Raw genomic sequence first — 26607 nt, 5'->3', positions numbered from 1 at the left:
GAGAGAGACCTGTGGCAGAGGAAGGGAGAGTGTTATGTGCATATTCGATCTAGGGTAGGTACCTGCTCCAAGAACTGGCATCCCTGGATGCCATGCACCTGAGTGCAACCTCCAAAGCCTGGTTCGCCCATTCTGGCTGGCCATTGGTCTGTGGGTGGAAGCCTGAGGAGAGACTACAGGTGGCCCCAATGTGTTTGCAGAAGGCTCTCCAGAACTGTGCAGTGAAGTGAGGACCCCAGTCAGAAACAATGTCGGTAGGCAGACCATGTAGGTGGAAAACATGGTGGATGAGTAGTTCTGTGGTCTCTTTGGCTGAGGGGAGCTTGGGCAGAGGAATGAAATGGATGGTCTTAGAAAAACAGTCAATAACAGTGAGGATATATGTGTTGCCACCTGAGCTGGGGAGTCCTGTGATGAATTCCAGGGCGATGTGAGACCAAGGTCGATGTGGAGTCGGGAGGGGTCTTAGCAAGCCGGAAGGGGGTCGATTGGCTGTCTTGTTCCGGGAGCATGTGTCACAGGCTGCCACGAACTCCTGAATGTCCTCCTTGATGGAAGGCCACCAAAAGCACTGCTGGATGAGTGCGGCTCCCAGATGACAGGCCAGCTTGGAGCCATGACCCCACTGCAGCACCTGGGTTTGCACAGGACAGGGAACAAACAGATCATTAGGAGGAGTGCTGTTGGGGTTACCTTCACTGGGGTACTGCTCCAGAGCCTTCTGCATGAGCGTCTCAACCTCTAGAATGGCAGCTCCCACCAGGCAGCGTGAAGGAAGGATGGTCTCAGGTGGCTTGGACTCCTCTTAGTGGGAAGAGAACATCCTGGACAGGGCATCGGGTTTGCTGTTCTTGGAGCCTGGGCAGTAGAAGTGTGTGAAGTTGAACTGGGAGAAGAGAGACCAACAGGCTTGACGGGAATTGAGATGTTTGGCGGACTTGAGGTACTCCAGGGTTTTATGGTCAGTCCAGACTAGGAAAGGGAGATCAGACCCCTTGAGCCAGTGCCTCCACTCCTCCAAGGCAAGTTTCATGGCCAGTAGTTCTTGGTCACTGATGTCGTAGTTCTTTTCGGCTGGGGATAGCCGGCGGGAGAAGAAGGAGCATGGATGGACCTTGCTGTCGTTGGCCCTCTGGGATAGGATGGCTCTGACCCCTGACTCGGAGGCATCGACCTCGACGATAAACTGCTTGGTAGAGTCGGGTATGGTGAGAATGGGTGCTGTGGTAAACCTGCACTTGAGACTGGAAAAGGCTTTATCTGCTTCCTCCCCTGACTTGAACTTGGTCTTGGTCGAGGTCAGGGCTGAGAGAGGTCCAGCCACCGTGCTGAAGTTGCGGATGAAGCACCTGTAGAAGTTGGCGAACCCCAGGAAGTGCTGGAGCTCTTGCCTTGAAGATGGGGTGGGCCAGTCAGCGACTGCCTCCAGCTTGAGGGGGTCCATCTGGATCTTAGCTGGAGAGATGATGAACCCCAGGAATGAGACAGAGCCTTGGTTGAACTCGCTCTTCTCTGCCTTAACGAACAGCTTATTCTCCAGCAGGCATTGAAGAACCTGCCGGACGTGACCCCAATGTTCCTCCAGGGAGTGAGAGAAAATGAAGACGTCATCCAGGTAAACAAAGACAAAGGTGTTAAAGTCTCTCAAGACATCGTTAACTAACACCTGGAATACCGTGGGCGCGTTAGTCAGGCCGAAAGGGACCACGAGGTACTCATAGTGGCCTGTGGTGGTGTTGAAGGCCATCTTCCACTCGTCCCCTTCCCTGATCCTAACTAGGTGATAGGAGTTGCGTAGGTCCAGTTTAGTGAACACCTTAGCTCCCTGGAGTAGTTCAAAGGCTGTGGTCATGAGCGGTAGTGGGTAGTGGTTCTTGACCGTGATGGCATTGAGACCTCGATAGTCAATGCAGGGGTGGAGCGACTTGTCCTTCTCCATGAAGAAGAATCCCACCCCTGCTGGGGAGGAGGAAGGACGGATGATCCCAGCTGCCAGAGACTCCATGATATATTTCTCCATGGCTTGTCTCTCGGTGGGGGAAAGAGAGTAGAGACGTCCCTTGGGTGGCACTGTCCTGGGCAGGAGGTCGATACCGCAGCCATAGGGCCTATGAGGGGGAAGGGACACTGCTCGGGTCTTACTGAAGACAGGCTTGAGGTCCAGATATTCCGGAGGCACATGAGAGAGGTCGGGAAACTCGCTGGCTGAGGGCTGTGGTTGTTTGGCGGGAGGCAGAGCGGAGTTCAGGCAGGAGGCCAGGCAGGAAGGACTCCAGCCTAAGATGGTGTGGTCAGTCCAGTTTAAGTGGGGGTTGTGCTGCATCAACCAGGGTAATCCAAGAAAATAACGGGAATGTGAGGGATGACGTGAAGTTGTATTGTTTCGGAGTGATTGCCTGAAATCCTTAGGATGAGCGGGGTGGTGAGGTGAGTGATGGTGGTCAAGCCAGTGCCATTGAGTGTCAGGATGGTGAGAGGGACCTCGAGGGTGAGTAACGGGATTCCAAGATCCTTGGCGGTGACAGAGCAGATCAGGTTCCTGTCCGCCCCCGAGTCGACGAGCACCTGAAGATGGTGATGCCAGTTGTTGAGAGTGATGATAACAGGGAGCAACGGTCGGTCAGCAGGGGACTGGTTCCGAGCATTGCCCACCAGGGCCCCTCGATTCACTGGTGGGCTTGTCCTTTTAGCGGGTAGGCTCGGTAGATGTGTCCTTGCTGACCGCAGTAGAAGCAAGCCCCCGTGCTCCGTCAGTGCAGTTGTTCCTCCGCTGACACCCATACCCGATCTACCTGCATGGGTTCGACGGACGAGGCAGGAGGTGGAAAGGGGTTGAAGTTGAGGTGGCTCCTCTCTCTCTTCCGTTGTTGAACCCACGCGTCAATATGATTGGCAAAGTCCATCAGGCTGGAGAAGTCCAATGGCAGTTCCCAAGAGACAAGTTCGTCCTTGATGGTGTTGGATAAGCCATGTAGGAACGCGTCGACCAGGGCACTCTCGTTCCAACCACATGACGCTGCCAACGTCCGGAATTCGATGGCATAATCCGAGGTAGATCGGGACCCCTGCCGCAACTCCATGAGCTTTCTTGCCGCCTCCCTGCCAGACAGAGAGCAGTCAAATGTTCGCCTCATTTCCTCAGAGAATTCCTTGAAGCTGGAACAACAGGGCGCGTCTGCATCCCAGACCGCTGTTCCCCATTCCCTGGCTTTGCCAGTGAGGAGTGTGATGGTATAGGCTACCCGGAAGCATTCTGTGGGGAAAGCCAGAGGTTGAAGCTCCAAGATCAGTGAACACTGTGACAGAAAGGATCTGCAGGTACCTGGTTCCCCGCTGTAGGGCTGAGGCAAAGGAAGTCTCAGTTCGTGGCGAGTGGCGTGGCGGGAGGTGAAGGAGGCAGCTGGGCAGGGGTAGGCATGGCTTGGGAGTGCTGGAGTTGTGTGGCTAGAAGGTTAAGTGAGTTGGACAGGGTGGCCAGGCTCTGAGTGATCTGTTTGAGTTCCTGTTGGTGGGTCCCGATGAGGGCCCCTTGCTGCTGCATAGCCGTTCTCAGATGGTTCAGTTCTGCTGGATCCATGTTGGCCAGAATGTACTGTTAGGGGTGGTGAGATGTGGTGAGTAGGATCCAAAAGGAGAACGCAGACCAGTAACTCCAATAATAAAAAAGATTTAATAGGAAAAAATAAACCAAAAATAATCCAAAAGACTAGGGACAAAAAACGAGGCAGGCAAGGACAAAAAACACTAGCATAAAAAATAGTCCAGACAAAAAACTTGACACAGAAACGTAGTGCAACAAACATGAAAAAAAGACAAAAATGTAGTGCAAAAAACTTTGACAAGAAACAGGCAAAAACAGAGAGCAAAAATCCAAGAAGCGATAATGGCGCAGAGACATGAAAAAACAACGAGACATTCTGGCAAAATCCTCTCCTGAGAACGGCCTATTTATACACAGCAGAGCAACCAGGAAGTAAATGCCAGCAAGATGAAACTCCCGTCCCAGATCCGGATTGGCGCTGAACTGGGAGATAATAAATCTCCGGAGTGGAAGTCCGGGGCGGAGCATGACACAAGGGATCGTTCATGGTTAAGGCCCTTTAAAGGATCACTAACAGTTGAGAGTCCTTTGCTCAAGGGGTTGTCAATGGCTCAAGGGGCCCTTGATCAAGGGATCATTAATGGGTCAACGGGCCCTTGGTCAAGGGCTCATCAGTGCTTCTGTAATAGCTGTGAGCTGTAATAGAGTGTGATCATTTTGCAAACACAACAAGAAAAAACAGCTAAGATCTGTTGTAAGTGCAGTTTTTAGAATATGAATCACAGTAGTGTTTGTGTGTGTGTGTGCACATGCGTGCGTGTGTGACAGAGCTGATCATCACTGCCGGAGGAGAGCAGATTTCCCCAGTGACCATCGAGAATGCCGTGAAGGAGGCTATACCTATCATCAGCAATGCTATTTTGATCGGAGACAACTGCAGGTTCCTCTCTATGCTGCTCACCATCAAGGTACATACACACCAGTCAGGGTTGTGTGATTACTCTAAAACAGTGGTTCTCAAAACTGGGGGGGGGGGGGTATACTCGGCGAGTGGGGCATGTGGTCACAGATTGCTCAGTGGCAAATGCAAGGGGCTGGTTTGCAGTTGCACCAACAAATAATGAACGTCTTCGTCTTCAGTCCAGCCAATGAAAATGGAGAGTTATTATTTGAAATCTCAGCAAGGAACTTTTATAGACACACCTCAAGTACATAAAAGATCACAGACAATCGAGTCGAGCTCGTACCATTGCAGCTTTCATACAGCCTGCTATTAGCTTTTCAATTACCTTTTACCAACAGCTTTTTTAAAGGCTATATCCTTGTATATATAGCTAGCCTTCCAGCACTGCTATTGCAGTAATAATTTAAACAATATTTTTAAAGACTATTTCAGTCCTCTTTTCTTGCTTCAAAACTCCATTTAAATCTGATCTTACAACCTCTCTTTCCTACTTGTCAGCTTACTTTCTCCTTTGTCTCCTTTGCCTACTTGTCAACCTACTCTTTCTCCTTTCTTTAATCTTTCTCCTACTTTTTTCTCTCTTTCCTCCACCTTTTTTCTTCAGTTAACAATTGTAAGGTCCAACACCATATCACAGTCAATTATATTTTAACTTAATTACATTAAGCACGGTTTGTAGCTTGCTCATTTTAGCAGAGCTAAGTCTGATGCGTGGTGGTAAGGTGCTAGCATTCTTAGCTGAGCAAGTCCCTTTGCTACATTCACTTACAGCATAACGATCTTTTATTGGGTTAATAAACAATATGGACAAATTTCTAATTCGTGAAAAAAGAGCTGGTCCCACTGATGCACCAGTTCCCAAAAAACCAAAACTCCACAAATATGACGAAAGTTATTTACAATACGGTTTTTCTGCTTCTGGCACACTGGAACCACGTCCGCAATGTGTCATTTATGTAGAGATGCTTGCCAATGACAGCATGAAACTGCGCAAATTAAAGAGGCATTTGGACACCAAGCACCCTGACATGAAAAACAAACCGGTGGATTATTTCAAAAGAAAGCGTGATGCCCTTCATCTACAAAAGTCCACCATAACCAAACATACCACCATGTCTAGTCAGTGTCTTGAAGCTTCGTACGTGGTCTCCCAAAGAATAGCTAAACTTGAGAAGCCACGTACTATAGCCGAGACACTGATTTTGCCTGCAACACAGGATATTTGCAGAATAATGCTGGGGGAAAGCGCTGCTGCTAAACTTAGTGACATTCCACTATCCAGTGACACTGTAGCCCGCAGGATCTCTGATTTGGCCAGTGATGTTAAGGAGCAATTGCTACAAGTAGTTAGACAGAGTCCTTACTATGCATTACAGTTAGATGAGTCGACTGATATTGCTGGGCAGGCTCAGGTGCTTACCTATGTAAGGTTTGTGAAAGACCAGGGGATTGAAGAGGATTTTCTGTTTTGTCTCCCTCTTCAAACCCGTACAACTGGGGAAGGAATCTTTCATCTTATTGACTCGTTTGTCAAAAATGCAGACTTGGTCTGGGAGAAGTGTGTTGGTATTTGTACCGATGGGCTGCGATCAATGACAGGACGTGAGAGTGGCCTAGTGCAGGGGTTTTCAAAGTGTGGGAGAGTCAGCCCCCCCTCGGAGAGCAAATAAACAACAGCGCCCCCCCCTTACAATTTTTGTTGTTGCTATACTTAATGTTCCATTCGTATTTAAAAAAAAATGGTTGTTGTACACATTATTTTTTTCTTTTTCACATTTTAAACATCTTTGCTTTTTAAAACATTTTGTTTTACACATTTTAAACATCTCATAGCATCGTTAGCTAGCACCTCTTGGCAGACAACACACTGTGGCAGTGGAGCATCTTCAGATCCAGTCCATAAAAATCCAAACTTTAAATAATCGTGGTCATACTTCCTTCTTTTTCCAGTCCCCCAGGATTCCGCGGGCCTTTTTTGTGATTGTTGCGGGCTAAAATGTCTGATGTTGTGGGGGTTTCCAAAAAAATTGCGATGAAAGTTGCGGTGTTTAGGTTTTTGTTGCGATTACATTGTGGGAGGAAGTGAAAGTTGCGAGAAATTGTTGCGATTTTCTCTTTTTGTGATTAAAATTGAGTGATATGTTAAATATTAAGTTATTACTGAAAAACTATTGATTAAAAAAACAAAGACACTGAGAAATGGTCCTATAAATAACTTTACCAATATAAAAGATTACCAGGACTACAAAAATGCAGAAAAATAGGCTTTACTTATCCAAATGCACCTGTTGGTTCAAAAGTTAAAGTGCATAGAACCTCACAGCACAACATGAAGTTACCTTAAAATATAATATAAATCCCTCAGCTTTCATGTAAGAAAAAAAACTATTAATACTAGTACCGTGTGCAGGCAGTCTCTCCTGAAGACTAAATTAAACAATAATTATAAACTAATAAAATAAATGGCTCAGGCTTCATAGAAGAAAAAAAAACAATTTGAACAGAATCTCACAGTATGATGCTGAAGCTGCCTAAACAATGAAAAATAAAATACCATTTTGGCAAAAATGTTGGCATCCATTAATTTCTTGTATTAAGTAAAAAAAAAATAAAGTGCACACAGTCCTTCACTGTAAACATAACACACTTTCAGTAACAGAATTTAAGCCTACATAAACACTGACTCGCACATCATGCAATGTTGCCAGATACTGCTGACGTTTTCCAGTCCAAAATATATTCAAACTCGCCAAAATGCACTTGAAACCGCCAATCTGGCAACACTGCACGCATGCTGCTTCTCTTGAACATAGACATCCGGAAGTAAGGTGGAAGGTAGTTTGTCGACGTCACCTCAAGACGACGCCAACGATTGGTCAAATTTGCGGGAAAGTTGTGGTGATTGGATATAATTGCAACACCGCCCTGAATTCGCGGGAATTGGTTGAATTTGCGCTGAAGTTGCAAATCGCAACATCCTGGAGGCTCTGTTTTTTTGCTTGGCCGTCTCCTCACTCCCTGTAGCTTTAGGTACTAAAAATCGATCCATTTTGTCTCTCACGTTGTGCCCCCCCCGAAGAACTCTGGCGCCCCCCGGGGGGGCGCGCCCCACACTTTGAAAAGCCCTGGCCTAGTGACATGCCTTCAACAGGTAGCTCTGTTAGCAAGATGGACTCATTGCATGATCCATCACGAGGCACTTGCAGCTAAAAAAAATGCAGACGATCTTTCAGTCTGTGCTTCAACAGGCAGTTCAGATGATAAATTACATTAAGTCCTGTCCATTGAACTCATGGTTATTCGGGATCCTCGGTCAGGAAATGGGTTCTGGGCATGAACAGCTGCTCTTGCACACAGAGGTTCACTGGCTTTCCAGAGGGAGAGTGTTACAGCACTTGTATGAGCTGCGAGAAGAGGTGAAGTCGTTTTTGACTGAAAGCAATTCGGAACTGGCCAAGCACCTCCATGATTCCCTGTGGCTAGCTTCCTTGTTATATTTGGTCAACATATTTGACAGACTGAATAGTTTGAATAGTTTGAATCTGTCTTTGCAAGGCCGAGATTCCAATGTGTTGGTCCTCGCTGACAGAGTGGATGCTTTCATCCAAAAACTTGTCCTCTGGCATGACCGCATAATTGTCAGAAATTGTGACATGTTCCCCAACCTCGCAGGCTTCATCACTGAGGCACGCGGCAGTGATTTCTCCTCTATTTTTCAATCAGCTGCAGATCACCTGTCTGGGCTTAAGCAACAGTTAGTTTCTTATTTCAAGGAGGACTACTGGTCATTTTCATGGGTTCGGGACCCACTTGTTTGCACCGCAAACAATTTGTCACTGCAAATTCAAGAGCAGCTTATTGAGCTGAAGAGTGACAGCAGGCTGAAGCACCTTTTTAGCACCTATTCTCTGACATCCTTCTGGGTAACACTGATGTCGGAGTACCCCCAGCTCTGTGACGTTGCCTTAAAAATTCTCCTACCTTTCGTGCCAACATACTTGTGGGAGGCAGACTTTTCAAAACTGACTGCACTCAAAACTAAGTACCGCAATTGTGCACAGATTGAGGATGACCTGAGGCTGTGTTGAACTAAAATTGAGCTGAGAATTTGAGAACTCTGCCAAACAAAGCAGGCTCATGTGTCACACTGAGACATCCGTTAACACTACCTCTGGTACTCCGGTAGAGTTTGTTCGTTCGTGTGTTTGTTTGTTAGCAACTTTGCAGAAAAAAATGTACAGATGGATTTTCATGAAAATTTTACTAGATGTGTGTCTTGGCCCAATGAAGAACTTAAATTTTGGAGGTGATCCGGAACTGCGTCTGGATCCAGAAATTTTTAAAAGGATATAGGGCAAAATTGAACATTTTCAGTCTCAGACTGTGTTGTCTAACATTGTAATAATACAATAATGCACAACAATAAAAAACAGCCCAATAATAATAATAATAATGGACCAGCTAGTGGCCTAGTGGTAGCGTGTCCGCCTCTTGATCGGGAGATCGTGAGTTCTATTCACGGTCAGGTCATACCAAAGACCATCATAAAAATGGTACCTACTACCATCTGGCAAGGCACGCTGCAATACAGATGCGAGTGGGGAGTTAAACTCTCGTGGTTACCAGAGAACTTGCCCTCCACTGTAACCCTAGCTATGTAATAGGCGAGAGGCTGAGGGCTGTGGAAACGGAGACTGGTGCTACTTGGTGCGGGAAGGACTTTGGGTGGCACGGTGGTGTAGTGGTTAGCGCTGTCGCCTCACAGCAAGAAGGTCCGGGTTTGAGCCCCGTGGCCGGCGAGGGCCTTTCTGTGCGGAGTTTGCATGTTCTCCCCGTGTCCGCGTGGGTTTCCTCCGGGTGCTCCGGTTTCCCCCACAGTCCAAAGACATGCAGGTTAGGTTAACTGGTGACTCTAAATTGACCGTAGGTGTGAATGTGAGTGTGAATGGTTGTCTGTGTCTATGTGTCAGCCCTGTGATGACTTGACGACTTGTCCAGGGTGTACCCCGCCTTTCGCCTGTAGTCAGCTGGGATAGGATCCAGCTTGCCTGCGACCCTGTAGAACAGGATAAAGCGGCTACAGATAATGAGATGAGATGAGAAGTATGAGATGTCATGTGCTGTTTGTCTCCACCTGCCGGTGGATTTCAGCAACTGCACTTTCCTCACACTGACTGAACACCTTCACTTCCTCATCTGATGCACTTATTTTAGATGAGCAATTAAATTACATCTTGGTATTAGAGATGCACATCAGTGTCTGTAACTGACCCTGTGATTTATTCAGAATAAAAACGTGTAGCATTTTGAAAAACATAATGAAGGAACACATCACAAGCCAGGGAAACATTCTAATTTTCATCATAATGAAAAACTAAAGAGCTTTAGTTCCCTTTTAAAAGGGAAGTTCATGCACAATTTATAGAAAAGGCATGATAAAGTGCAGCAGCATCATTCATGTACAAATGGATCTGAAGGATGCGTTTCACCTAATATGCGTTTCATAAAGACGAATATCGTATTGCTTCTTTACTCCACAGCACTGTTTGAGATAGTCTTCATTTCTTTATTTTATCATACTTCATTGCATTTTTATTGCCTTTGTTATCAAATCAGTTAATCACACAGCTGTGTAAATGATTACAGATAATAATGTTAATACAGAATGTCTGGGGGGTGTTAGTTTTTAATTTGTCTGAACCTTTAGGAATTAAGTATTTCAATCTTTAAAATGACATTTAAATTAACTAAAAAAGTACTTTTTAGACAATATGAAAAAAATTTGACAACATTACGGGGGACTGCTAAAGTTTTGACACCCTATCATAGATATAAAATCCAATTTGTCATTGAAACAATCGCATATAACTTGCATCTCTTTCTATTTTTAGCTTTTTTCTGTCTTTGTGGTTCCATCTTTATCTTTTTGCCTTTCTCTCTCTTTCTCTTTCTCTCTGTGCGTTTGTCCCTCTGTCTGTCCCTCAGTGCCAGTTAAACAGTGAGACAGGTGCCCCAGAAGACGAACTCACCCCTGAGGCTGTGGACTGGTGCAGGAAGTTGGGCAGCTCATCCACACGGGTGTCTGAGATCTGTGGAGGACATGACCGCCTTGTCCTTGCCGCCATCCAGGATGGCATTAGCAGAGGGAACAAGAGCACCACGTCCAAATCCCAGTGCATACAGAGGTTCACCATCCTCGAACAGGACTTCTCCATCCCTGGAGGAGAGCTTGGTCAGTGTGTGTGCACGCACAAGTGCGAAAGTGTGCATTTCTTGTGTAAATATTCATGTAAAATGTTTATTCCAAATGTGTAAGATGCACTACATATGAGTATATTTATTATCCAGTGTTGTCCCACACCACTAGTTCACTCTCAGTTTGGTCAGAAGGCGTTGATTAATTCTCTGTAAAAGCAGCTCTGACAGCAGTGCAGCAGGTTTATATTAATGCACTCATTCTAATACGTTATTGTTTCTATCATTACAACTTGCACAACACAACTTTAAATGTAAACATTAATGGATAAATACAGTGCCTTGAAAAAGTATTCATACCCCTTGAACTTTTTCACATTTTTCCACCTTACAACCACGAACTTAAAAGTTTTTTATTGAGATTTTATGTGATAGATCAACACAGAGTAGCACATAATTGTGAAGTGAAACGAAAATGATAAATGGTCTTCAAAATTTTAAACAAATAAAAATCTGAAAAACGTGGTGTGCATTAGTATTCAGCCCCCCTGCGGCAATACTTTGTAGAGCCACCTTTTGCTGCAATTACAGCTGCAAGTCTTTTGTGGTATGTCTCTACCAGCTTTGCACATCTAGACACTGAAATTTTTGCCCATTCTTCTTTGCAAAATAGCTCAAGCTCAGCCAGATTGGATGGAGAGCGTCTGTGAACAGCAATTTTCAAGTCTTGCCACAGATGCTCAATGGGATTTAGGTCTGGACTTTGACTGGGCCATTCTAACACATGAATATTCTTTGATCTAAACCATTCCATTGTAGCTCTGGCTGTATGTTTAGGGTCATTGTCTTGCTGGAAGGTGAATCTCCTTCCCAGTCTCAAGTCTTTTGCAGCCTCCAACAGGTTTTCTTCCAGGATTGCCCTGTATTTAGCTCCATCCATCTTCCCATCAACTCTGACCAGCTTCCCTGTCCCTGCTGAAGAAAAGCATCCCCATAGCATGATGCTGCCACCACCATGTTTCACAGTGGGGATGGTGTGTGCAGGGTGATGAGCAGTGTTAGTTTTCCGCCACACATAGCGCTTTGCATTTAGACCAAAAAGTTCAACTTTGGTCTCATCTGACCAAAGCACCTTCTTCCACATGTTTGCTGTGTCCCCTACATGACTTCTTATGCCTGTCTTTCAACAATGGCTTTCTTCTTGCCACTCTTCCAAAAAGGCCAGATTTGTGGAGTGTACGACTTATAGTTGTCCTGTGCACAGATTCTCCCACCTGAGCTGTGGATTTCTGCAGCTCCTCCAGAGTGATCATGGGCCTCTTGGCTGCTTCTCTGACCAGCGCTCTCCTTGCTCGCTCTGTCAGTTTAGGTGGACGGCCATGTCTTGGTAGGTTTGCAGTTGTGCCATACTTTTTCCATTTTTGAATGATGGATTGAACAGTGCTTCTTGAGATGTTCAGAGCTTGGGATATTTTCTTATAACCTAACCCTGCTTTAAACTTCTCCAGAACTTTATCCCTGACCTGTCTGGTGAGTTCTTTGGTCTTCATGATGCTGTTTGTTCTTCAGTGTTCTCTAACAAACCACCGAGGCCTTCACAGAACAAGTGTATTTATGCTGAGAGTAAATTACACACAGTAGGACTCTATTAACTAATTAGATGACTTCTGAAGGCAATTGATTGCACTGGATTGTATTTAGAGGTATCAGAGTACAGGGGGCTGAATACTAATGCACACCACATTTTTTCAGATTTTTATTTGTTTAAAATTTTGAAGACCATTTATCATTTTCGTTTCACTTCACAATTATGTGCTACTCTGTGTTGGTCTATCACATAAAATCTCAATAAAAAACTTTTAAGTTCGTGGTTGTAAGGTGGAAAAATGTGAAAAAGTTCAAGGGGTATGAATACTTTTTCAAGGCACTGTAATACTTGTTGTTCTTTAATAAATAAAAAATTGGAATTGTTGGCCAATTGCTGTCATACAAGATGAATAAAACACTTGAGAACACAAGGTTATCGGAAAATACTCAAACTTCAGAGTGTTAACAGTACTGTCACTGCATTACCCACCCCACTGTTGATTACTTTTATCTAACCGCACGACCCATGCATTCTAAAGAATCATTATGTAAATTAACGGTTTATCCCCTTTGGACATATGATATACATTGTACACATGAAATTCCATAGCATGAAGTTCCGTAGCATTTTTCCTTGTGTCCAAAATGGATAAGGAACTTGATAAATGAAGCTGTATGTAACGGAACAGATCGCTGACTAGACTGTTAGTTCTGAGGACACATTTTAAGGAGCAGTTTAACTCAATAACGGCTCACACAGTTCTGGCACACACTGATACTGATTAGAAAATAGTGGTCCATCCGTTTATTTACAAAACTTTCCAAATACGTACACAAGAATCACTTTCAACGAGGTTCGACATGGTAGCGAAAATCTGACCTGATTCTTCCATCTTGCTGACTCTAATACAAATGTGCTTACATTTTATTTACATTTGTTATCACACTTCAATGAACAGTGAGCTTTAAACTCATTTGTTTATTCTTTCATCCATCTTCAGTAAGCAATTTACGTATTCCATTCTGGGTCACGGTTGATCCGGAGCCAAAACCCGGAACTGCTGGACGCAAAGTGGGAAAATTCACACCAGATGAGGCGTTAATTCTTCACACATACGCATTCGCTCACAGCTAGTCAGTCCAGCTAGCAACATGTATTTTGGGAGGAGGGAGGAAACTGGAGAACCCTGAGGAACCCTACATGGGAAGAACATGAGAAACTCTGCACAGGCAATAACCTGAGCTCAGGGTTGAACCTTGAATTTATTACTTTCATGTACGTTGTTGGTTTTATAATTTTATACGAATTGTTTTACAGGAAATAAGGAAATATTAACAATGTCCTTTACAGTACCTCAATGATCCACCGAGTGGCAGCATTTCACTGATAAAGAAATAAAGTTGCATTTTAGTGATGATTGTAGAGTCATGAAAGTGTCTTTGGCTTCTTCAGCATTGGAAATAAAAATAAGGAAGTATGTTCAGCATATGAGCAAGCTAATCGTTTGTGTTCTCTCTCGCTGTCTCACTCTCAGGTCCCACTCTGAAGCTGAAGAGGCCGGTGGTGCTGAAGACGTACAAAGAGCAAATCGAGAGCTTATACAAAGATGCCGTGACCCCAAGCAACTCTGAGAACTCGCCTGCTGAATAAGATCCATACCAAAGGGCGTGCGCACACATGCTTTCTGTGATTAGAGTGTCTCGTTCCCCATGTGATGTTTTCCAGCTATTTCTCTTCTCCATTATGTTTTTGGCTCAGCCTTTGGCTGAAGCCTATAGAGGCACCTGTCTGTATGTGTACGTTTAATCGAACTCGAGCGTGTTTAAGAATATAATTGGCGTGCCACCCTCAGGTAGCGATTCCACAGGTGCCACCGTGTACTGATGCAAGTGTCATGTTACATAACCTCAGTTTGGAACGTAATCCTCTGTGGCTGAGCAGTCTATACAACTGTCCAGAAAAGGAACAGATTTTGCAATATTGGTTCGACTTCTGGTGTCGACATATTTCTGAGCAGCCTATTTTTTCCATTTCTGTACCATAGCTTCTATCTCCCAAACAGACAAAGGCTGCGCTCTGACCTGCACCCAGCATCAGTTATTTATTTCCGAGGTATGAAGAAGTTTGTAGAAGAGCCGTAGACTTGGTGTCGACTCATCAGGAACGTTCAGGAGTCCGAGCTGCTCATGTTTACATGATGTATCCATTTATAAACTGCTTATTTATGGTTTGTACATATGACAAAGCATGAATATTGAAAGAAAACAAAACTTGTGGAGCTGGAGTGTTTTTCAGTCTCGTCCTGCTTGCGTTGCTCTGGAGTGTGGAAGATTTGCAGATGGTGTCGCACCAATTCCGTATACAGGTCTGTGTCTGGATGGATAGATGGACTATCATCTTTCTCTGAGAAGATTCCACAGGGATGTCGGGAAATCCTGGCAGTGTATTGAATGTAAAGAGACTCCATTCCAAATGTACACATGCAGGAGAAAACGTACCCGAAATGCTAAGGTTCTCCAGACGTTTTCATGTTTCATCCAGCATCCCGAAGGGTTTATTAGTTTGCAGTTCTAGAAGAACCTGTGGTGGTTCTATAAAACCCTACACCAAAGTACTTCCAAAAGGTTCCAGATACCCTCTTTGGGATACTTGGACCGTGACCAATCCAAAGAAGCCTTGATTTAGCATTGTACAGAAATTGTTGAGTAGATCATACTTGGGAAATTTCTGAAAGGAAAAACCATTGAAAACTTTCAGAAAGGTTCCAAGTAGAACCTCATTACAAAGCTGGAACCATTACAAATCTGGAAAAGGCAGGTCAGGTGTTCTACAGATGTTGGAATTCAGCAGATTCCATATTTCAATTCCATTTCGCCATGAACTGTCTTGAAAAAATTTAATTACCAAAAAAAAAAGGGTACTCTTTTCCTGTTCTTCAACTTAAATATTCCTTTTAAATAAAATTCAACAACATTTGTAAAGGTTGGAGCAAGATATAAGAGCCTATTAACGAAAATATTCCTTTTATTAAAAATGAGTTTATACCAAAATCAGCCTTTTCTGAATAAACATGTATAAATGTTTGTACTACCTCCATTTGCTTCTTTTTTTTTTATCTTTCAGCGGTCTGTAAAAACAACCCTGATTTCCCATTAAATCTATTTGTACAGTCACACAACAGCTCTCATTTTAGATCCGTTTTGTGTTTTCACAGCATTAGAGCCATGTTACTTCCTCTTGCAGTGAAGTGTTCCTGCTATTGTATGTTATTGTGCCCTCTACTGTCTAACAACGTAATTACAGATAGGAAAAAACTAGTCTTATGCAGCCTGATATTCACAATCCATTTTTTTATTTCATCAATTCACATTGTCAAAGCTGTATCATGAATTATCCTTGTACAATATATTACACGTCTAGCCACTACCCACTTTGCCCGAGTTGTGCTGTGCATCTTCTATATTTTAAGATATGAAGCTTGTAAGAAAGAGAAACCTCACTTTCATTACCATGACAGTGTACAGTGTGATCAGGTGATGCTGGTTCATCTTCAGTAAAGTCTTGATCCTGGTTTAAATGATTCTTTATATTTTAAGGAAACAGACCCAATTAAATTGAGTTTTAAAAATTACAGGAGGATACAAAATGAAAAAATCCAATAGACATTTGGAAAATACTGACTCCTTGGAATTTCTGAAATTTAAAAAAAAAATCAATCAACTATCAAAAAGTCCAACACACCGATTATTTTATTGAAACTAGGCGTCCTGAGTAATTTATAAATAAGTAGGTTTTGACATGTGCCACTACAGGAAATATTTAAGTTAGAATCAAGGAAGTGTAAAGAATTTTGCAATGAAATTGAAAAAGCGCACCCTTGTGCTTTCTGAGAAAAGGCTCTGAAAATGGCAACATGACGGTTGTGTTGGTTTTCCTGTTTAGAGGTTGTGCCATGTAGCTGCAGTCAACTACACAGCACACTACATTACACTACACACACACACTACATTACACATTCACTACTGGCTCTTTTCCAATCATCTGAATATCCTGTGTGTTAATGTGTTATACTGTAAACCGAGCAAAAGCTCCAGCACACAGACTACAAATGGATTTGAGATCTGCTGGTTCTGAAAAAGTCTGAAGCAAAAAAAAAAAATTAAAAGATCGTCCATATTTAAATAATGTGCCTCATTTTTTGGAACAGTTTGTTAAATACAAATTGTTCATGATTAAATAAAACAAGAGCTGGTTCGGGATCAGTTCAAAGTAATTTGGCCAAAAAAACCAACAAAAACCCAACCCAAAGGAGGGCAAGGGACGGGCGAAAAGAGGACGAAGAGTGAATTGAAGTTTTTAGAAAGGAAATGGCCATATGCATGTACTTAAGGAGGAAAAAAAAATACTCAAATTAAAAGCCAGTGAAGTGTTAATAAAAATGCCCAGGGGTCTATGGGTAGAAAGTTTTCATATATATATATATATATAAAATAAATAAATTATATATATATATATATATATATATATATAAAAACAAAATCCATATTTAAATAACGGACCTGAACGGCACGGTGGTGTAGTGGTTAGCGCTGTCGCCTCACAGCAAGAAGGTCCGGGTTCGAGCCCCATGGCCAGCGAGAGCCTTTCTGTGCGGAGTTTGCATGTTCTCCCCGTGTCCGCGTGGGTTTCCTCCGGGTGCTCCGGTTTCCCCCACAGTCCAAAGACATGCAGGTTAGGTTAACTGGTGACTCTAAATTGAGCGTAGGTGTGAATGTGAGTGTGAATGGTTGTCTGTGTCTATGTGTCAGCCCTGTGATGACCTGGCAACTTGTCCAGGGTGTACCCCGCCTTTCGCCCGTAGTCAGCTGGGATAGGCTCCAGCTTGCCTGCGACCCTGTAGAACAGGATAAAGCGGCTACAGACAATGGATGGATGGAAATAATGGACTTAATTTTTTGAATAGTCTGTGAAATAAAGCTGTACAGGAATATGCTTTTTTTAATTTAAATTTTTTTAATAAACAGGTTAGAGAGCTCCTGTTCCTGCTTTATCACCTGATCCACATTGAGAGCAGACAGACTACATAAACCTTTTTTTGTAGGTTTGTCGGCAATTATCAATCCAAACAGTTTATAAAACACAACATGAAGAGGAAAACTCTGGCTCTATATGAAGTGGTCAATAATTAGATTTCTTTCCAAATCAAGATGTGCACAGTTTATTAAATTGACTGAGAAAGAAAGACAAAAAGATGAAATATAAATAGTAAATTAAATATAAAACCGTTAATATTTAAATAAAGAGCTTGTTTTGGATCAGTTTAAAGTAATTTGCAAAAACAAAAACCCACACAACACAAAGAAGGACAAGGGAAAGGAAACAAGAACAAGGTCTAAATAGAAGTTAAATATGTTATAGATTTTTTTTTTTATATTAAGGGTGGGGGTTTGCCATATTGAGGCATCTACTTGGGACCAAAAAAAAATTAGAGTTAAATTTAAAGGCAGTGAAAATATTAATAAAAACATCCAGAGCTCTGTAGGTGGAAAGTTTTGTAATTAAAACAAACAAAAAATTCTCTGGCTTGAATAACCAGCAAAAATATTGTCCATATTTAAATAACAGACCTAATTTTTGGAATAGTTTGGGAAACAAATCTGTACAGGAACGGGCTTATTTATTTTTAAACAGTTAGCGAGCTCTTGTTCCTGCTTTATCACCTGATCCATGTTGAGAGCAGACTGACTTTACAATTTTTTTTGTTTTTTAGCTTCGTAGGCAATTATTTGTCCAACCAGTTTACAAACATTTAATGTGATAAAGAGGGAAAACTCTGGATCGATACCAAGTAGTCAATAATTGGATCTTTCCAAATCAAGATGTGCAGTTTATTAAACTGACTGAGAAAGAAAGACAGAGACAGACGAGATAAATAGTCTGAAGATTCTCAGTCATCCAGGTCATAGTAACTGTGGGTGGTAAAAGAGAGCAACTGGACGTGCTTGAAGATTCTTGAAGACGTTTCACCTCTCATCCGAACGGCTTCTTCATCCGAACTGAAGCCGCCATTCGGATGAGAGGTGAAACGTCTTCAAGAATCTTCAAGCACGTCCAGTTGCTCTCTTTTACCACCCACAGTGACGAGATAAATATTTAACAGTTTGTATTTCCTGCGCAGTTTTTCTATGAATGGTTACTGAAGATGGATAAACACATTATATATAATGAATTAAAAAAAAAAAGCTGATTTGGGATCAGTTTGTGTCTTGATATGGAAATTCTAAGTATTTTTATTAGTGCTGTCAAGCGATTAAAATATTTAATCACGATTAATGTCGTGACTGTCATAGTTAACTCGCGATTAATCGCAATTTAATCGCACATTTTTGTCACATGAAAAACCATGTAATTCTCTTATCAGCATAAAAAAGTGAATGGGCTTGCTCACCGTTCGAACTACGGGGGTACTCGGGGGATCCGAGATCCCCTGAAACAGACATGAGATCCCTTGAAAACATGATTTGGGAAATGTTGGGGGGTCTCTAAAATATTGGCAAAATGATGTTTATTGACATAGCAATCGTGTGTAACGGGAAGCATTTGCATATCCGAAGTGAACGCGTGATGGAGATCCGCACTCTGAGACAAGCGCAAGCACCCCCCCAAGGGAAAAAAAAAAAGGGACCCTCCGAAAATATCGGCATAGTTCGAACACTGGTTGTACCAATGTTTTTTTTTTTTTTATTGCAGAGCATAACACATCTTGTCACAGCCACTGCAAAGTCGGGCTGGAGCCGCTGATGGGAAAACGAAACCTAAGCCGAGCACCGTGGCTCTTCGGGGGAGGGCAGAGGACTCTGGCTGTGCGGGGCGTGGCATTACAGTCTAGCTGCTATCGTTTTTCTAAGCAAAGTCTCTGTTCCAAGTTCCTGGCAGTTTCAAAAGCTTATGAAAAACCTACATCATGTCACAGAGCGTTAATCACAGGATAAAAAAATTATCGCCGTTAAAATTGAGTCAAGTTAACGCGATAACGCGACATTTTTGACAGCACTAATTTTTATGTAATCAACAACAACAAAAAAACCCCACACCCCAGAAAAAGAAAATGGTCATACTGATGAGTGTTTGAAACCAAATTAAAAAAAAAACAAAAACCAAAACCCTCCATATTATGGAATTGAATTTATACACACAAATATGCAGTTTGGGTGATTTTGTGGATGCAGATATTCAAAGATGGTTCAGAATTTATTTTTCTTAAACATGATCTACACTTCAGAACAAACCCTAAGCCTGAATTATGATACAGATTAAAAAAAAAAAGTCAGTCAGTCATTCAGGTTTTAGTTTAGTGGGAAAAGAGACAATTTCTCATTTCTCTGGCTTGTAGTCGATCAGCCGAGATATTTTCAGTGTCTGAAACCTGCCTTGTGTTTTATTTATGTGCTGGAGCAATGAGACTCCTGCAGCTAATAAACAACATTAGTCTGTCACCACTAGTGTGTGTTTGTGTGTGCGCGCGCGCCCCATCAGGCGGGTCAAAATCTTCACACAGTGGGGGAGGAAAAATCAAGATATATTTTATTAACTCCGCCTTCAGGGTACAGGCCACGCCTCCTATCTATCTGAGACCGATATCATGTTATCTATTAAAATGGATAACGATGTCAAAGAAAGAGAAAAAGTGTCTGAAAGACTGAAGAATGAAGACTGAAATAGGGCTGGATGATATGATAAACAATAACACACATACGATTCATGATATATATTGTAATATATAATTTATGGAACAAACAGGAGGCAAAACTGAAGTGCTGAATTGAAATTGTAAAAATTAAGAACGGATTGGGGGGAAACGACATTAAAGAGTCTGGAAAAAAATTAGTCGTTTTTTTTTTTTAAATTACAACCAAGCAATCAGCTGCTTCCATTTAATTTGTAACTATGAAAAAAAAACTATTTAAAAAATTATTTATTTATATATATATATATATATATATATATATATATATATATATATATATATATATATACACACACACACACACACATACATACATACACACACACACAGTGGGGCAAAAAAAAGTATTTAGTCAGCCACCAATTGTGCAAGTTCTCCCACTTAAAAAGATGAGAGAGGCCTGTAATTTTCATCATAGGTACACTTCAACTATGAGAGACAGAATGGGGGGAAAGAATCCAGGAAATCACATTGTAGGATTTTTAATGAATTAATTGGTAAATTCCTCGGTAAAATAAGTATTTGGTCACCTACAAACAAGCAAGATTTCTGGCTCTCACAGACCTCTAACTTATTCTTTAAGAGGCTCCTCTGTCCTCCACTCGTTACCTGTATTAATGGCACCTGTTTGAACTCATTATCAGTATAAAAGACACCTGTCCACAACCTCAAACAGTCACACTCCAAACTCCACTATGGCCAAGACCAAAGAGCTGTCAAAGGACACCAGAAACAAAATTGTAGACCTGCACCAGGCTGGGAAGACTGAATCTGCAATAGGGAAGCAGCTTGGTGTGAAGAAATCAACTGTGGGAGCAATTATTAGAAAATGGAAAACATACAAGACCACTGATAATCTCCCTCGATCTGGGGCTCCACGCAAGCTCTCACCCCGTGGGGTCAAAATGATCACAAGAACGGTGAGCAAAAATCCCAGAACCACACGGGGGGACCTAGTGAATGACCTGCAGAGAGCTGGGACCAAAGTAACAAAGGCTACCATCAGTAACACACTACGCCGCCAGGGACTCGAATCCTGCAGTGCCAGACGTGTCCCCCTGCTTAAGCCAGTACATGTCCAGGCCCGTCTGAAGTTTGCTAGAGAGCATTTGGATGATCCAGAAGAGGATTGGGGGAATGTCATATGGTCAGATGAAACCAAAATAGAACTTTTTGGTAAAAACTTAACTTGTCGTGTTTGGAGGAGAAAGAATGCTGAGTTGCATCCAAAGAACACCATACCTACTGTGAAGCATGGGGGTGGAAACATCATGCTTTGGGGCTGTTTTTCTGCAAAGGGACCAGGACGACTGATTCGTGTAAAGGAGAGAATGAATGGGGCCATGTATCGTGAGATTTTGAGTGAAAACCTCCTTCCATCAGCAAGGGCATTGAAGATGAAACGTGGCTGGGTCTTTCAGCATGACAATGATCCCAAACACACCACCCCGGCAACGAAGGAGTGGCTTCGTAAGAAGCATTTCAAGGTCCTGGAGTGGCCTAGCCAGTCTCCAGATCTCAACCCCATAGAAAATCTTTGGAGGGAGTTGAAAGTCCGTGTTGCCCAGCGACAGCCCCAAAACATCACTGCTCTAGAGGAGATCTGCATGGAGGAATGGGCCAAAATACCAGCAACAGTGTGTGAAAACCTTGTGAAGACTTACAGAAAACGTTTGACCTCTGTCATTGCCAACAAAGGGTATATAACAAAGTATTGAGATGAACTTTTGTTATTGACCAAATACTTATTTTCCACCATAATTTGCAAATAAATTCTTTAAAAATCCTACAATGTGATTTTCTGGATTCTTTCCCCCCATTCTGTCTCTCATAGTTGAAGTGTACCTATGATGAAAATTACAGGCCTCTCTCATCTTTTTAAGTGGGAGAACTTGCACAACTGGTGACTGACTAAATACTTTTTTCCCCCCACTGTGTGTGTGCGCGCGCGTGCATATATATATCAATGATCTCAGAAAAGTTTATAATAACCAAATCGCATCACCCAGCCCTAATCTGAAACAAAATGCTAAACTAATGGCTTGTCAAACATGAAAATAATAATACTTTTTTTTAAATCCACCAAAACAAGCCAGTAATTGACGCCTTACACTCAGAAAACGTATTTATTGTATGCTTAAGTCCACCACGTACATGAGGGAGTGTGAACAGGACGAGCGGAAACACTGAACGAGTACACGACTCGATGAGTTTATTAAATCATGACTTTTTATGCGAAAAAAACCATTACAAAGGTAACATCGTTCATCCTCGTGCGTCCCGCTTGCATTAAATGACCACATGGTGGCACTGAGTTCCCAACAAAGCTGCGACTTTGTTCCATGCGGCCGTCTTTTTTTTTTAACCAACAAACAAAAACAAACAAAACACATTGTCCGAACATGTTTAATCCCCAAATACAAACATACCAGCACTGAGTGGCAAGAGAAAACTCTCTCTCAGTCTCTGAGCGATATCCCATGATGCACTGAGAGCGTCTGGAGATGAAGGAGCAACCATTACAGTGACTGATGAGAGAAAAACGTCCAGAATGTTTACTGTACACACGTGTAGACGGAAACGGTGAAGGGAAGTGACATCAGAAGGTCGCGAGTTCAAATCCCATGCTGCGTGTCCTTTAGGAAAGTGAAGTCCGTATGAACGTGAAAAGTGATGATTAGTGTTTAATGCTCCTTCAGGATACTTCAAACAAGTAGATACGGATGAGCGGTGCACAGTGCGGCGGTGGCAGCGGCATTTGCTCCGTCACTCGAGGAAAAGTTTTGCTCTTCGAGGCTCGTAGTGGATTCTGAGGCGCCGCAGGAAGATAACAACAACAAAAACAACAAATAACAGTCTCGGGGCCTAACCTGCAGTCACAAACATGCCGACGTGAAATAATAGTGATAGGAAACAAAACAAACAAACAAACAAAAAACAATTAAAAGCATATTGCATGTAAATATCGTATAAATTTTCTTTAAAAATACAGTTCAGATAATTAAGTACTCGAGTCACCACAGCCAAAAAAAGTGCAGAGGTATACAAATTTAAAAAAAAAAAAAAAAAAAAAAAAAATCATAACGCACGCTGACTGGTCTCAGGTCACTTCTCAGAGACGTCAATCAAACTCCAAGTAGCTCCGCCCACTTCTGGACCCCCCCCCCCCATGACTTATCCCCTTTTTATGATTCAAAGTGTCCGGTCAAAGAGTTCATGAACCCGGACTTGGGGGAGTCAAAAGTTCATGCACAATAGAGGACTGAATGATGCACACACCTCTCTTTTCACTCAGACACACACAGTTAAGTTTTTAAATCTTAAAAACAAACAAAAAAAAGTACAGTGATGGGAAAAGGTACTACAGCCAATCATGACTTCAAACCACACACACACACACACACACACACACACACACACACACACACACACAAGGAAAGGGCGTGGGGGCTGTAGAGCCACTTAAAGCTATTAGCATTAGAAAGCCGAATGCCAGTCGTGGAGAATAAAGAAGACAAACACGAGAGCCAAAGTGAAGAGGGGAAAAAGAAGGGAGGAGGAGGAGGGAAAAAAAATCTCGTTGCTCTTTAAGGGGATGTGAACATAACGACTTCATTGCGGACGTCCAGAGAGGTTGCATGTCTGCATATCCTCAAATCACAACTACTTCCTCATAACATAACTTCTTCCTACCGAACGCTGGATGTGTAAAGTGTTCATCAGTATCGAGCTGCGTCTCAAATCACACACTAGTGCACAACTTAGGACAGTAGTTGCCCTACCTGGAGTATACATAACCGTCGAGTGTACAGGAAAAAGTACAGAAGAGGCAGGATTTGTAGCCTCACCCTCTGTTCAAATGAGTGACTGACGAGTCATTTGTGTTTCTTGTGGGCGTGGCTTGTCCAGCAACGAGAAAGGTTTAAGTAGCTATAGATAGCTTATAAAGCTGATTAAATGTAAATCATAAATAACATGTGACTCTTGCTAACTGTATCAGCCCTGTACACATCATATGAGAGCGACCAACGATCTCGGTGACTTCCTTTTTTCCCCGTGATTCATTAGAATTTTTGTAATGCCTCTAAACAAACACACAACTATTCTTTACCTTGTGGGTCATCAGTAAAACGTCAGACCACACGTTCCAGGAATCATTCGAACCAAATCAAAGGAATCATTTAAACAAATCGTCGCTTTAGCGTCTCCTAGAAAACCTCTACTCAAATGTCCCGTCGTCGCCGAAATCCTGAACCGTAGCGTCACGTCTGTCTCCGTCTGTACGGTCGTAAACGCTTGAAATAAACGTCTCGCCTGCAAAAACTATTTACTACATTTGCATGTAAAGAATTTCATGAGGTTACAGAGTGCGATTTGAGGCAGCCTCGACTCACTTCGATTAATTAACCTGAATTGTTCAGCAGAAGATGCTCGTTTCTGACATGTAACCATGACAACGAGCATCAACAACCAGTATTTCTACGCTTCGTTGACGCACCGTTCAACGACAGACATTACAGTATTAATTGAATACAAATTAAAAGCTACATGGCGAATGGAGAAGGACCGCCCACCAAGACGTAACCATAGCAACTACCTTATAATAGTTGCCCATTAGCCGTCGTGGCGAATTTTACCTCCACCTACCATGTCGTTTTCCGATATCGGATTCTGTTGCATCTCGGAGCTCTCAAATTAAAACTCATCAAAATAATTAAGAAAAATTAAAAAAGTTAACTGACGCTCATGTAAAATCTTAAACGCATTGACGTATGCAATTTTAAACGAACCATTTGGTTCAATTCAAGCAACGTAGTAAGCAACGCTGATTATCAGCTCAAAGTGCCTAGGTGTAAAAATTTAGGCGCCCACCATTCGGTTCCATTTATTAAAATGGTAACCAAATTCATTTCACATCGACGATCTCGGGCTCACGAGACGTCGTTTTACGGACAGCCCGGCCTCTCTGGACGTCTGCACTTCGCCATTAGACCTCACGTCCTTTTCCCAATGATTCTCTCGCTCTCTTCCTGATTAAGCATGATGTCGACATGACAAAACGAAAAACGCTGAAAAAACTAACAAAAGCCCACCATGATCCCCGAATACTTCCACGCATTGTACGCCTCTATGTACAATATTCAAGGAGTCTCTAAAAGGCCTACTTGGCAAACACAGTCGTTAATACTCACTGGCGAAAAACCGGGAGACGCTGATCTCCGGGTTTAAAGAGGACACAGTCGGAGGGAAACACTAGTTTTGCAGGCGTGAGGCATGGAGAAAGGAGGATGCGTGGGTGTGTGCGCGCTTCGTTAGCAACACCGAGGGCCACACGACGCTTTCAAATCTGCTCTCGAACACAGGCAGTCGGCTGGTTGGTGGGAAAAGGCACTAAGCGCTAGCCCTAGGCGACAAAAACAGACATTCGCACATTCTCTCTCTTGTCTCCGTCCATCAAAAATACTTCTGTACAAAAATAAAAAATATTAAAAAAGAGCAGGATGTCAGAGCATGGCTACTTTCAGGACGAACGCTCAAGTGCTGGAGGAAGAGTAGTGAAGGAAGCATGAAAAGGACAGGACACACTCCTCTCTCTCTCTCTCACACACACACACACACACGCACACTTTTGCAGGCTGTGGTTTGCATTGTGAGCAAACTGAAAAGCAAGAGGACAGCCGAGCTGTTCATCACACAGCTCCCGGAACATCATCACTTCGACGGGAAGCGCCGCTCCGACGTCATCACTTCACTCTCTCCGTCTCCGCCTCTTCGTCTTCACGACATGTCGCTGTGGATTTTGTTCACGCCACTGCTTTCCTTTTTTCCTCCCCCACCAGCTACGCCTTTGAGCCCACCCTCAAGCCCGGTGCGGAGAATGAGGGCAAGCTCCGCCCCCCCCTCGGACCTGCCCCGCTTCCTGTCACGTGGCCGTGGCCTCGAGGTAGCTCTGCAGTTTGCGCACGGTCGACTCGTCCAGAGAGAACAAGTCGAAGTCGAATGTGGTGTTGGTGACGTTGAAGTGGCCCGTTTCCTCGATCAGGTTCACAATCTGCGCAGGACAGAGAATCCGATCAGCTCGCAAACGTACACTTTATAACGATTACAAAAACAACAACAACAACAGGGTCTCCATATTATCCATAAACTGTGTCGTGTTCTACAAGCTGTAATGAAGGTCACAAATTGGAAAGGCTTTTAAAAAGGAATTAATAAAAATTCTAAATTTCAGGTTAAAAAAAAAAAAAAAAAAAAAAAAACTATTTGCATGACAAGATCACTCAATTACGGGTTTAGCTCGGGAATCCAATGCTGCATTGTTACAAACACACTGCACTGAGGGTAACTGCGAACGCCATAAGCCTAGGTCACAACCGGACGTACGATTTTTTGGCCGTGCGATTTTTGCCGTTTCCCCAAATCGCTGCGGTTTTTTTGTTCGTGGAGAAAGACGCACGTTGGCCATAAGTTTGTCTTGCAACCTGAAAAAAACGTAAGCGCCCGTAGAGTTTGTTTGACATGACAAAGAACCTCTGCGGCCAGTCTACGGCTCGAAAATCAGCACGTCACAC

General features: G+C 42.9%; 2 protein-coding genes across 9 annotated transcripts in view; one reads left to right on the top strand and one right to left on the bottom strand.

Annotated features, from left to right (window-relative positions):
- Positions 1-13938, top strand: part of LOC132893562 (long-chain-fatty-acid--CoA ligase ACSBG2-like) — a 30622-nt gene extending 16684 nt beyond the window's left edge. Inside the window, exons 11-13 of the mRNA XM_060932754.1 lie at positions 4370-4509; positions 10491-10737; positions 13823-13938. Of these exons, the coding sequence (XP_060788737.1) occupies positions 4370-4509; positions 10491-10737; positions 13823-13938 (503 nt within the window). The remainder of the gene's footprint in view (positions 1-4369; positions 4510-10490; positions 10738-13822) is intronic.
- An 8204-nt stretch (positions 13939-22142) lies between these two features.
- The window catches only part of mllt1a (MLLT1 super elongation complex subunit a), a 78417-nt gene continuing 73952 nt past the window's right edge, over positions 22143-26607 (bottom strand). For 6 of the 8 annotated variants that reach the window (XM_060932519.1, XM_060932516.1, XM_060932515.1 and 3 more), the window contains exon 12: positions 25871-26087. In XM_060932519.1, coding sequence (XP_060788502.1) covers positions 25959-26087 — 129 coding nt within the window. In that variant the 3' untranslated portion in view covers positions 25871-25958. Of the gene's footprint in view, positions 26088-26607 lie in introns of all 8 variants that reach the window. The other 2 variants (XM_060932521.1, XM_060932520.1) reach the window with 1 other exon arrangement.

The sequence above is a fragment of the Neoarius graeffei genome, chromosome 10 (genome assembly GCF_027579695.1).
Source record: "Neoarius graeffei isolate fNeoGra1 chromosome 10, fNeoGra1.pri, whole genome shotgun sequence".
In the NCBI taxonomy this organism is placed as follows: Eukaryota; Metazoa; Chordata; class Actinopteri; order Siluriformes; family Ariidae; genus Neoarius; species Neoarius graeffei.
Note: the sequence above shows the minus strand (reverse complement) of the source record. Positions and strands in the feature narration are given on the sequence as shown.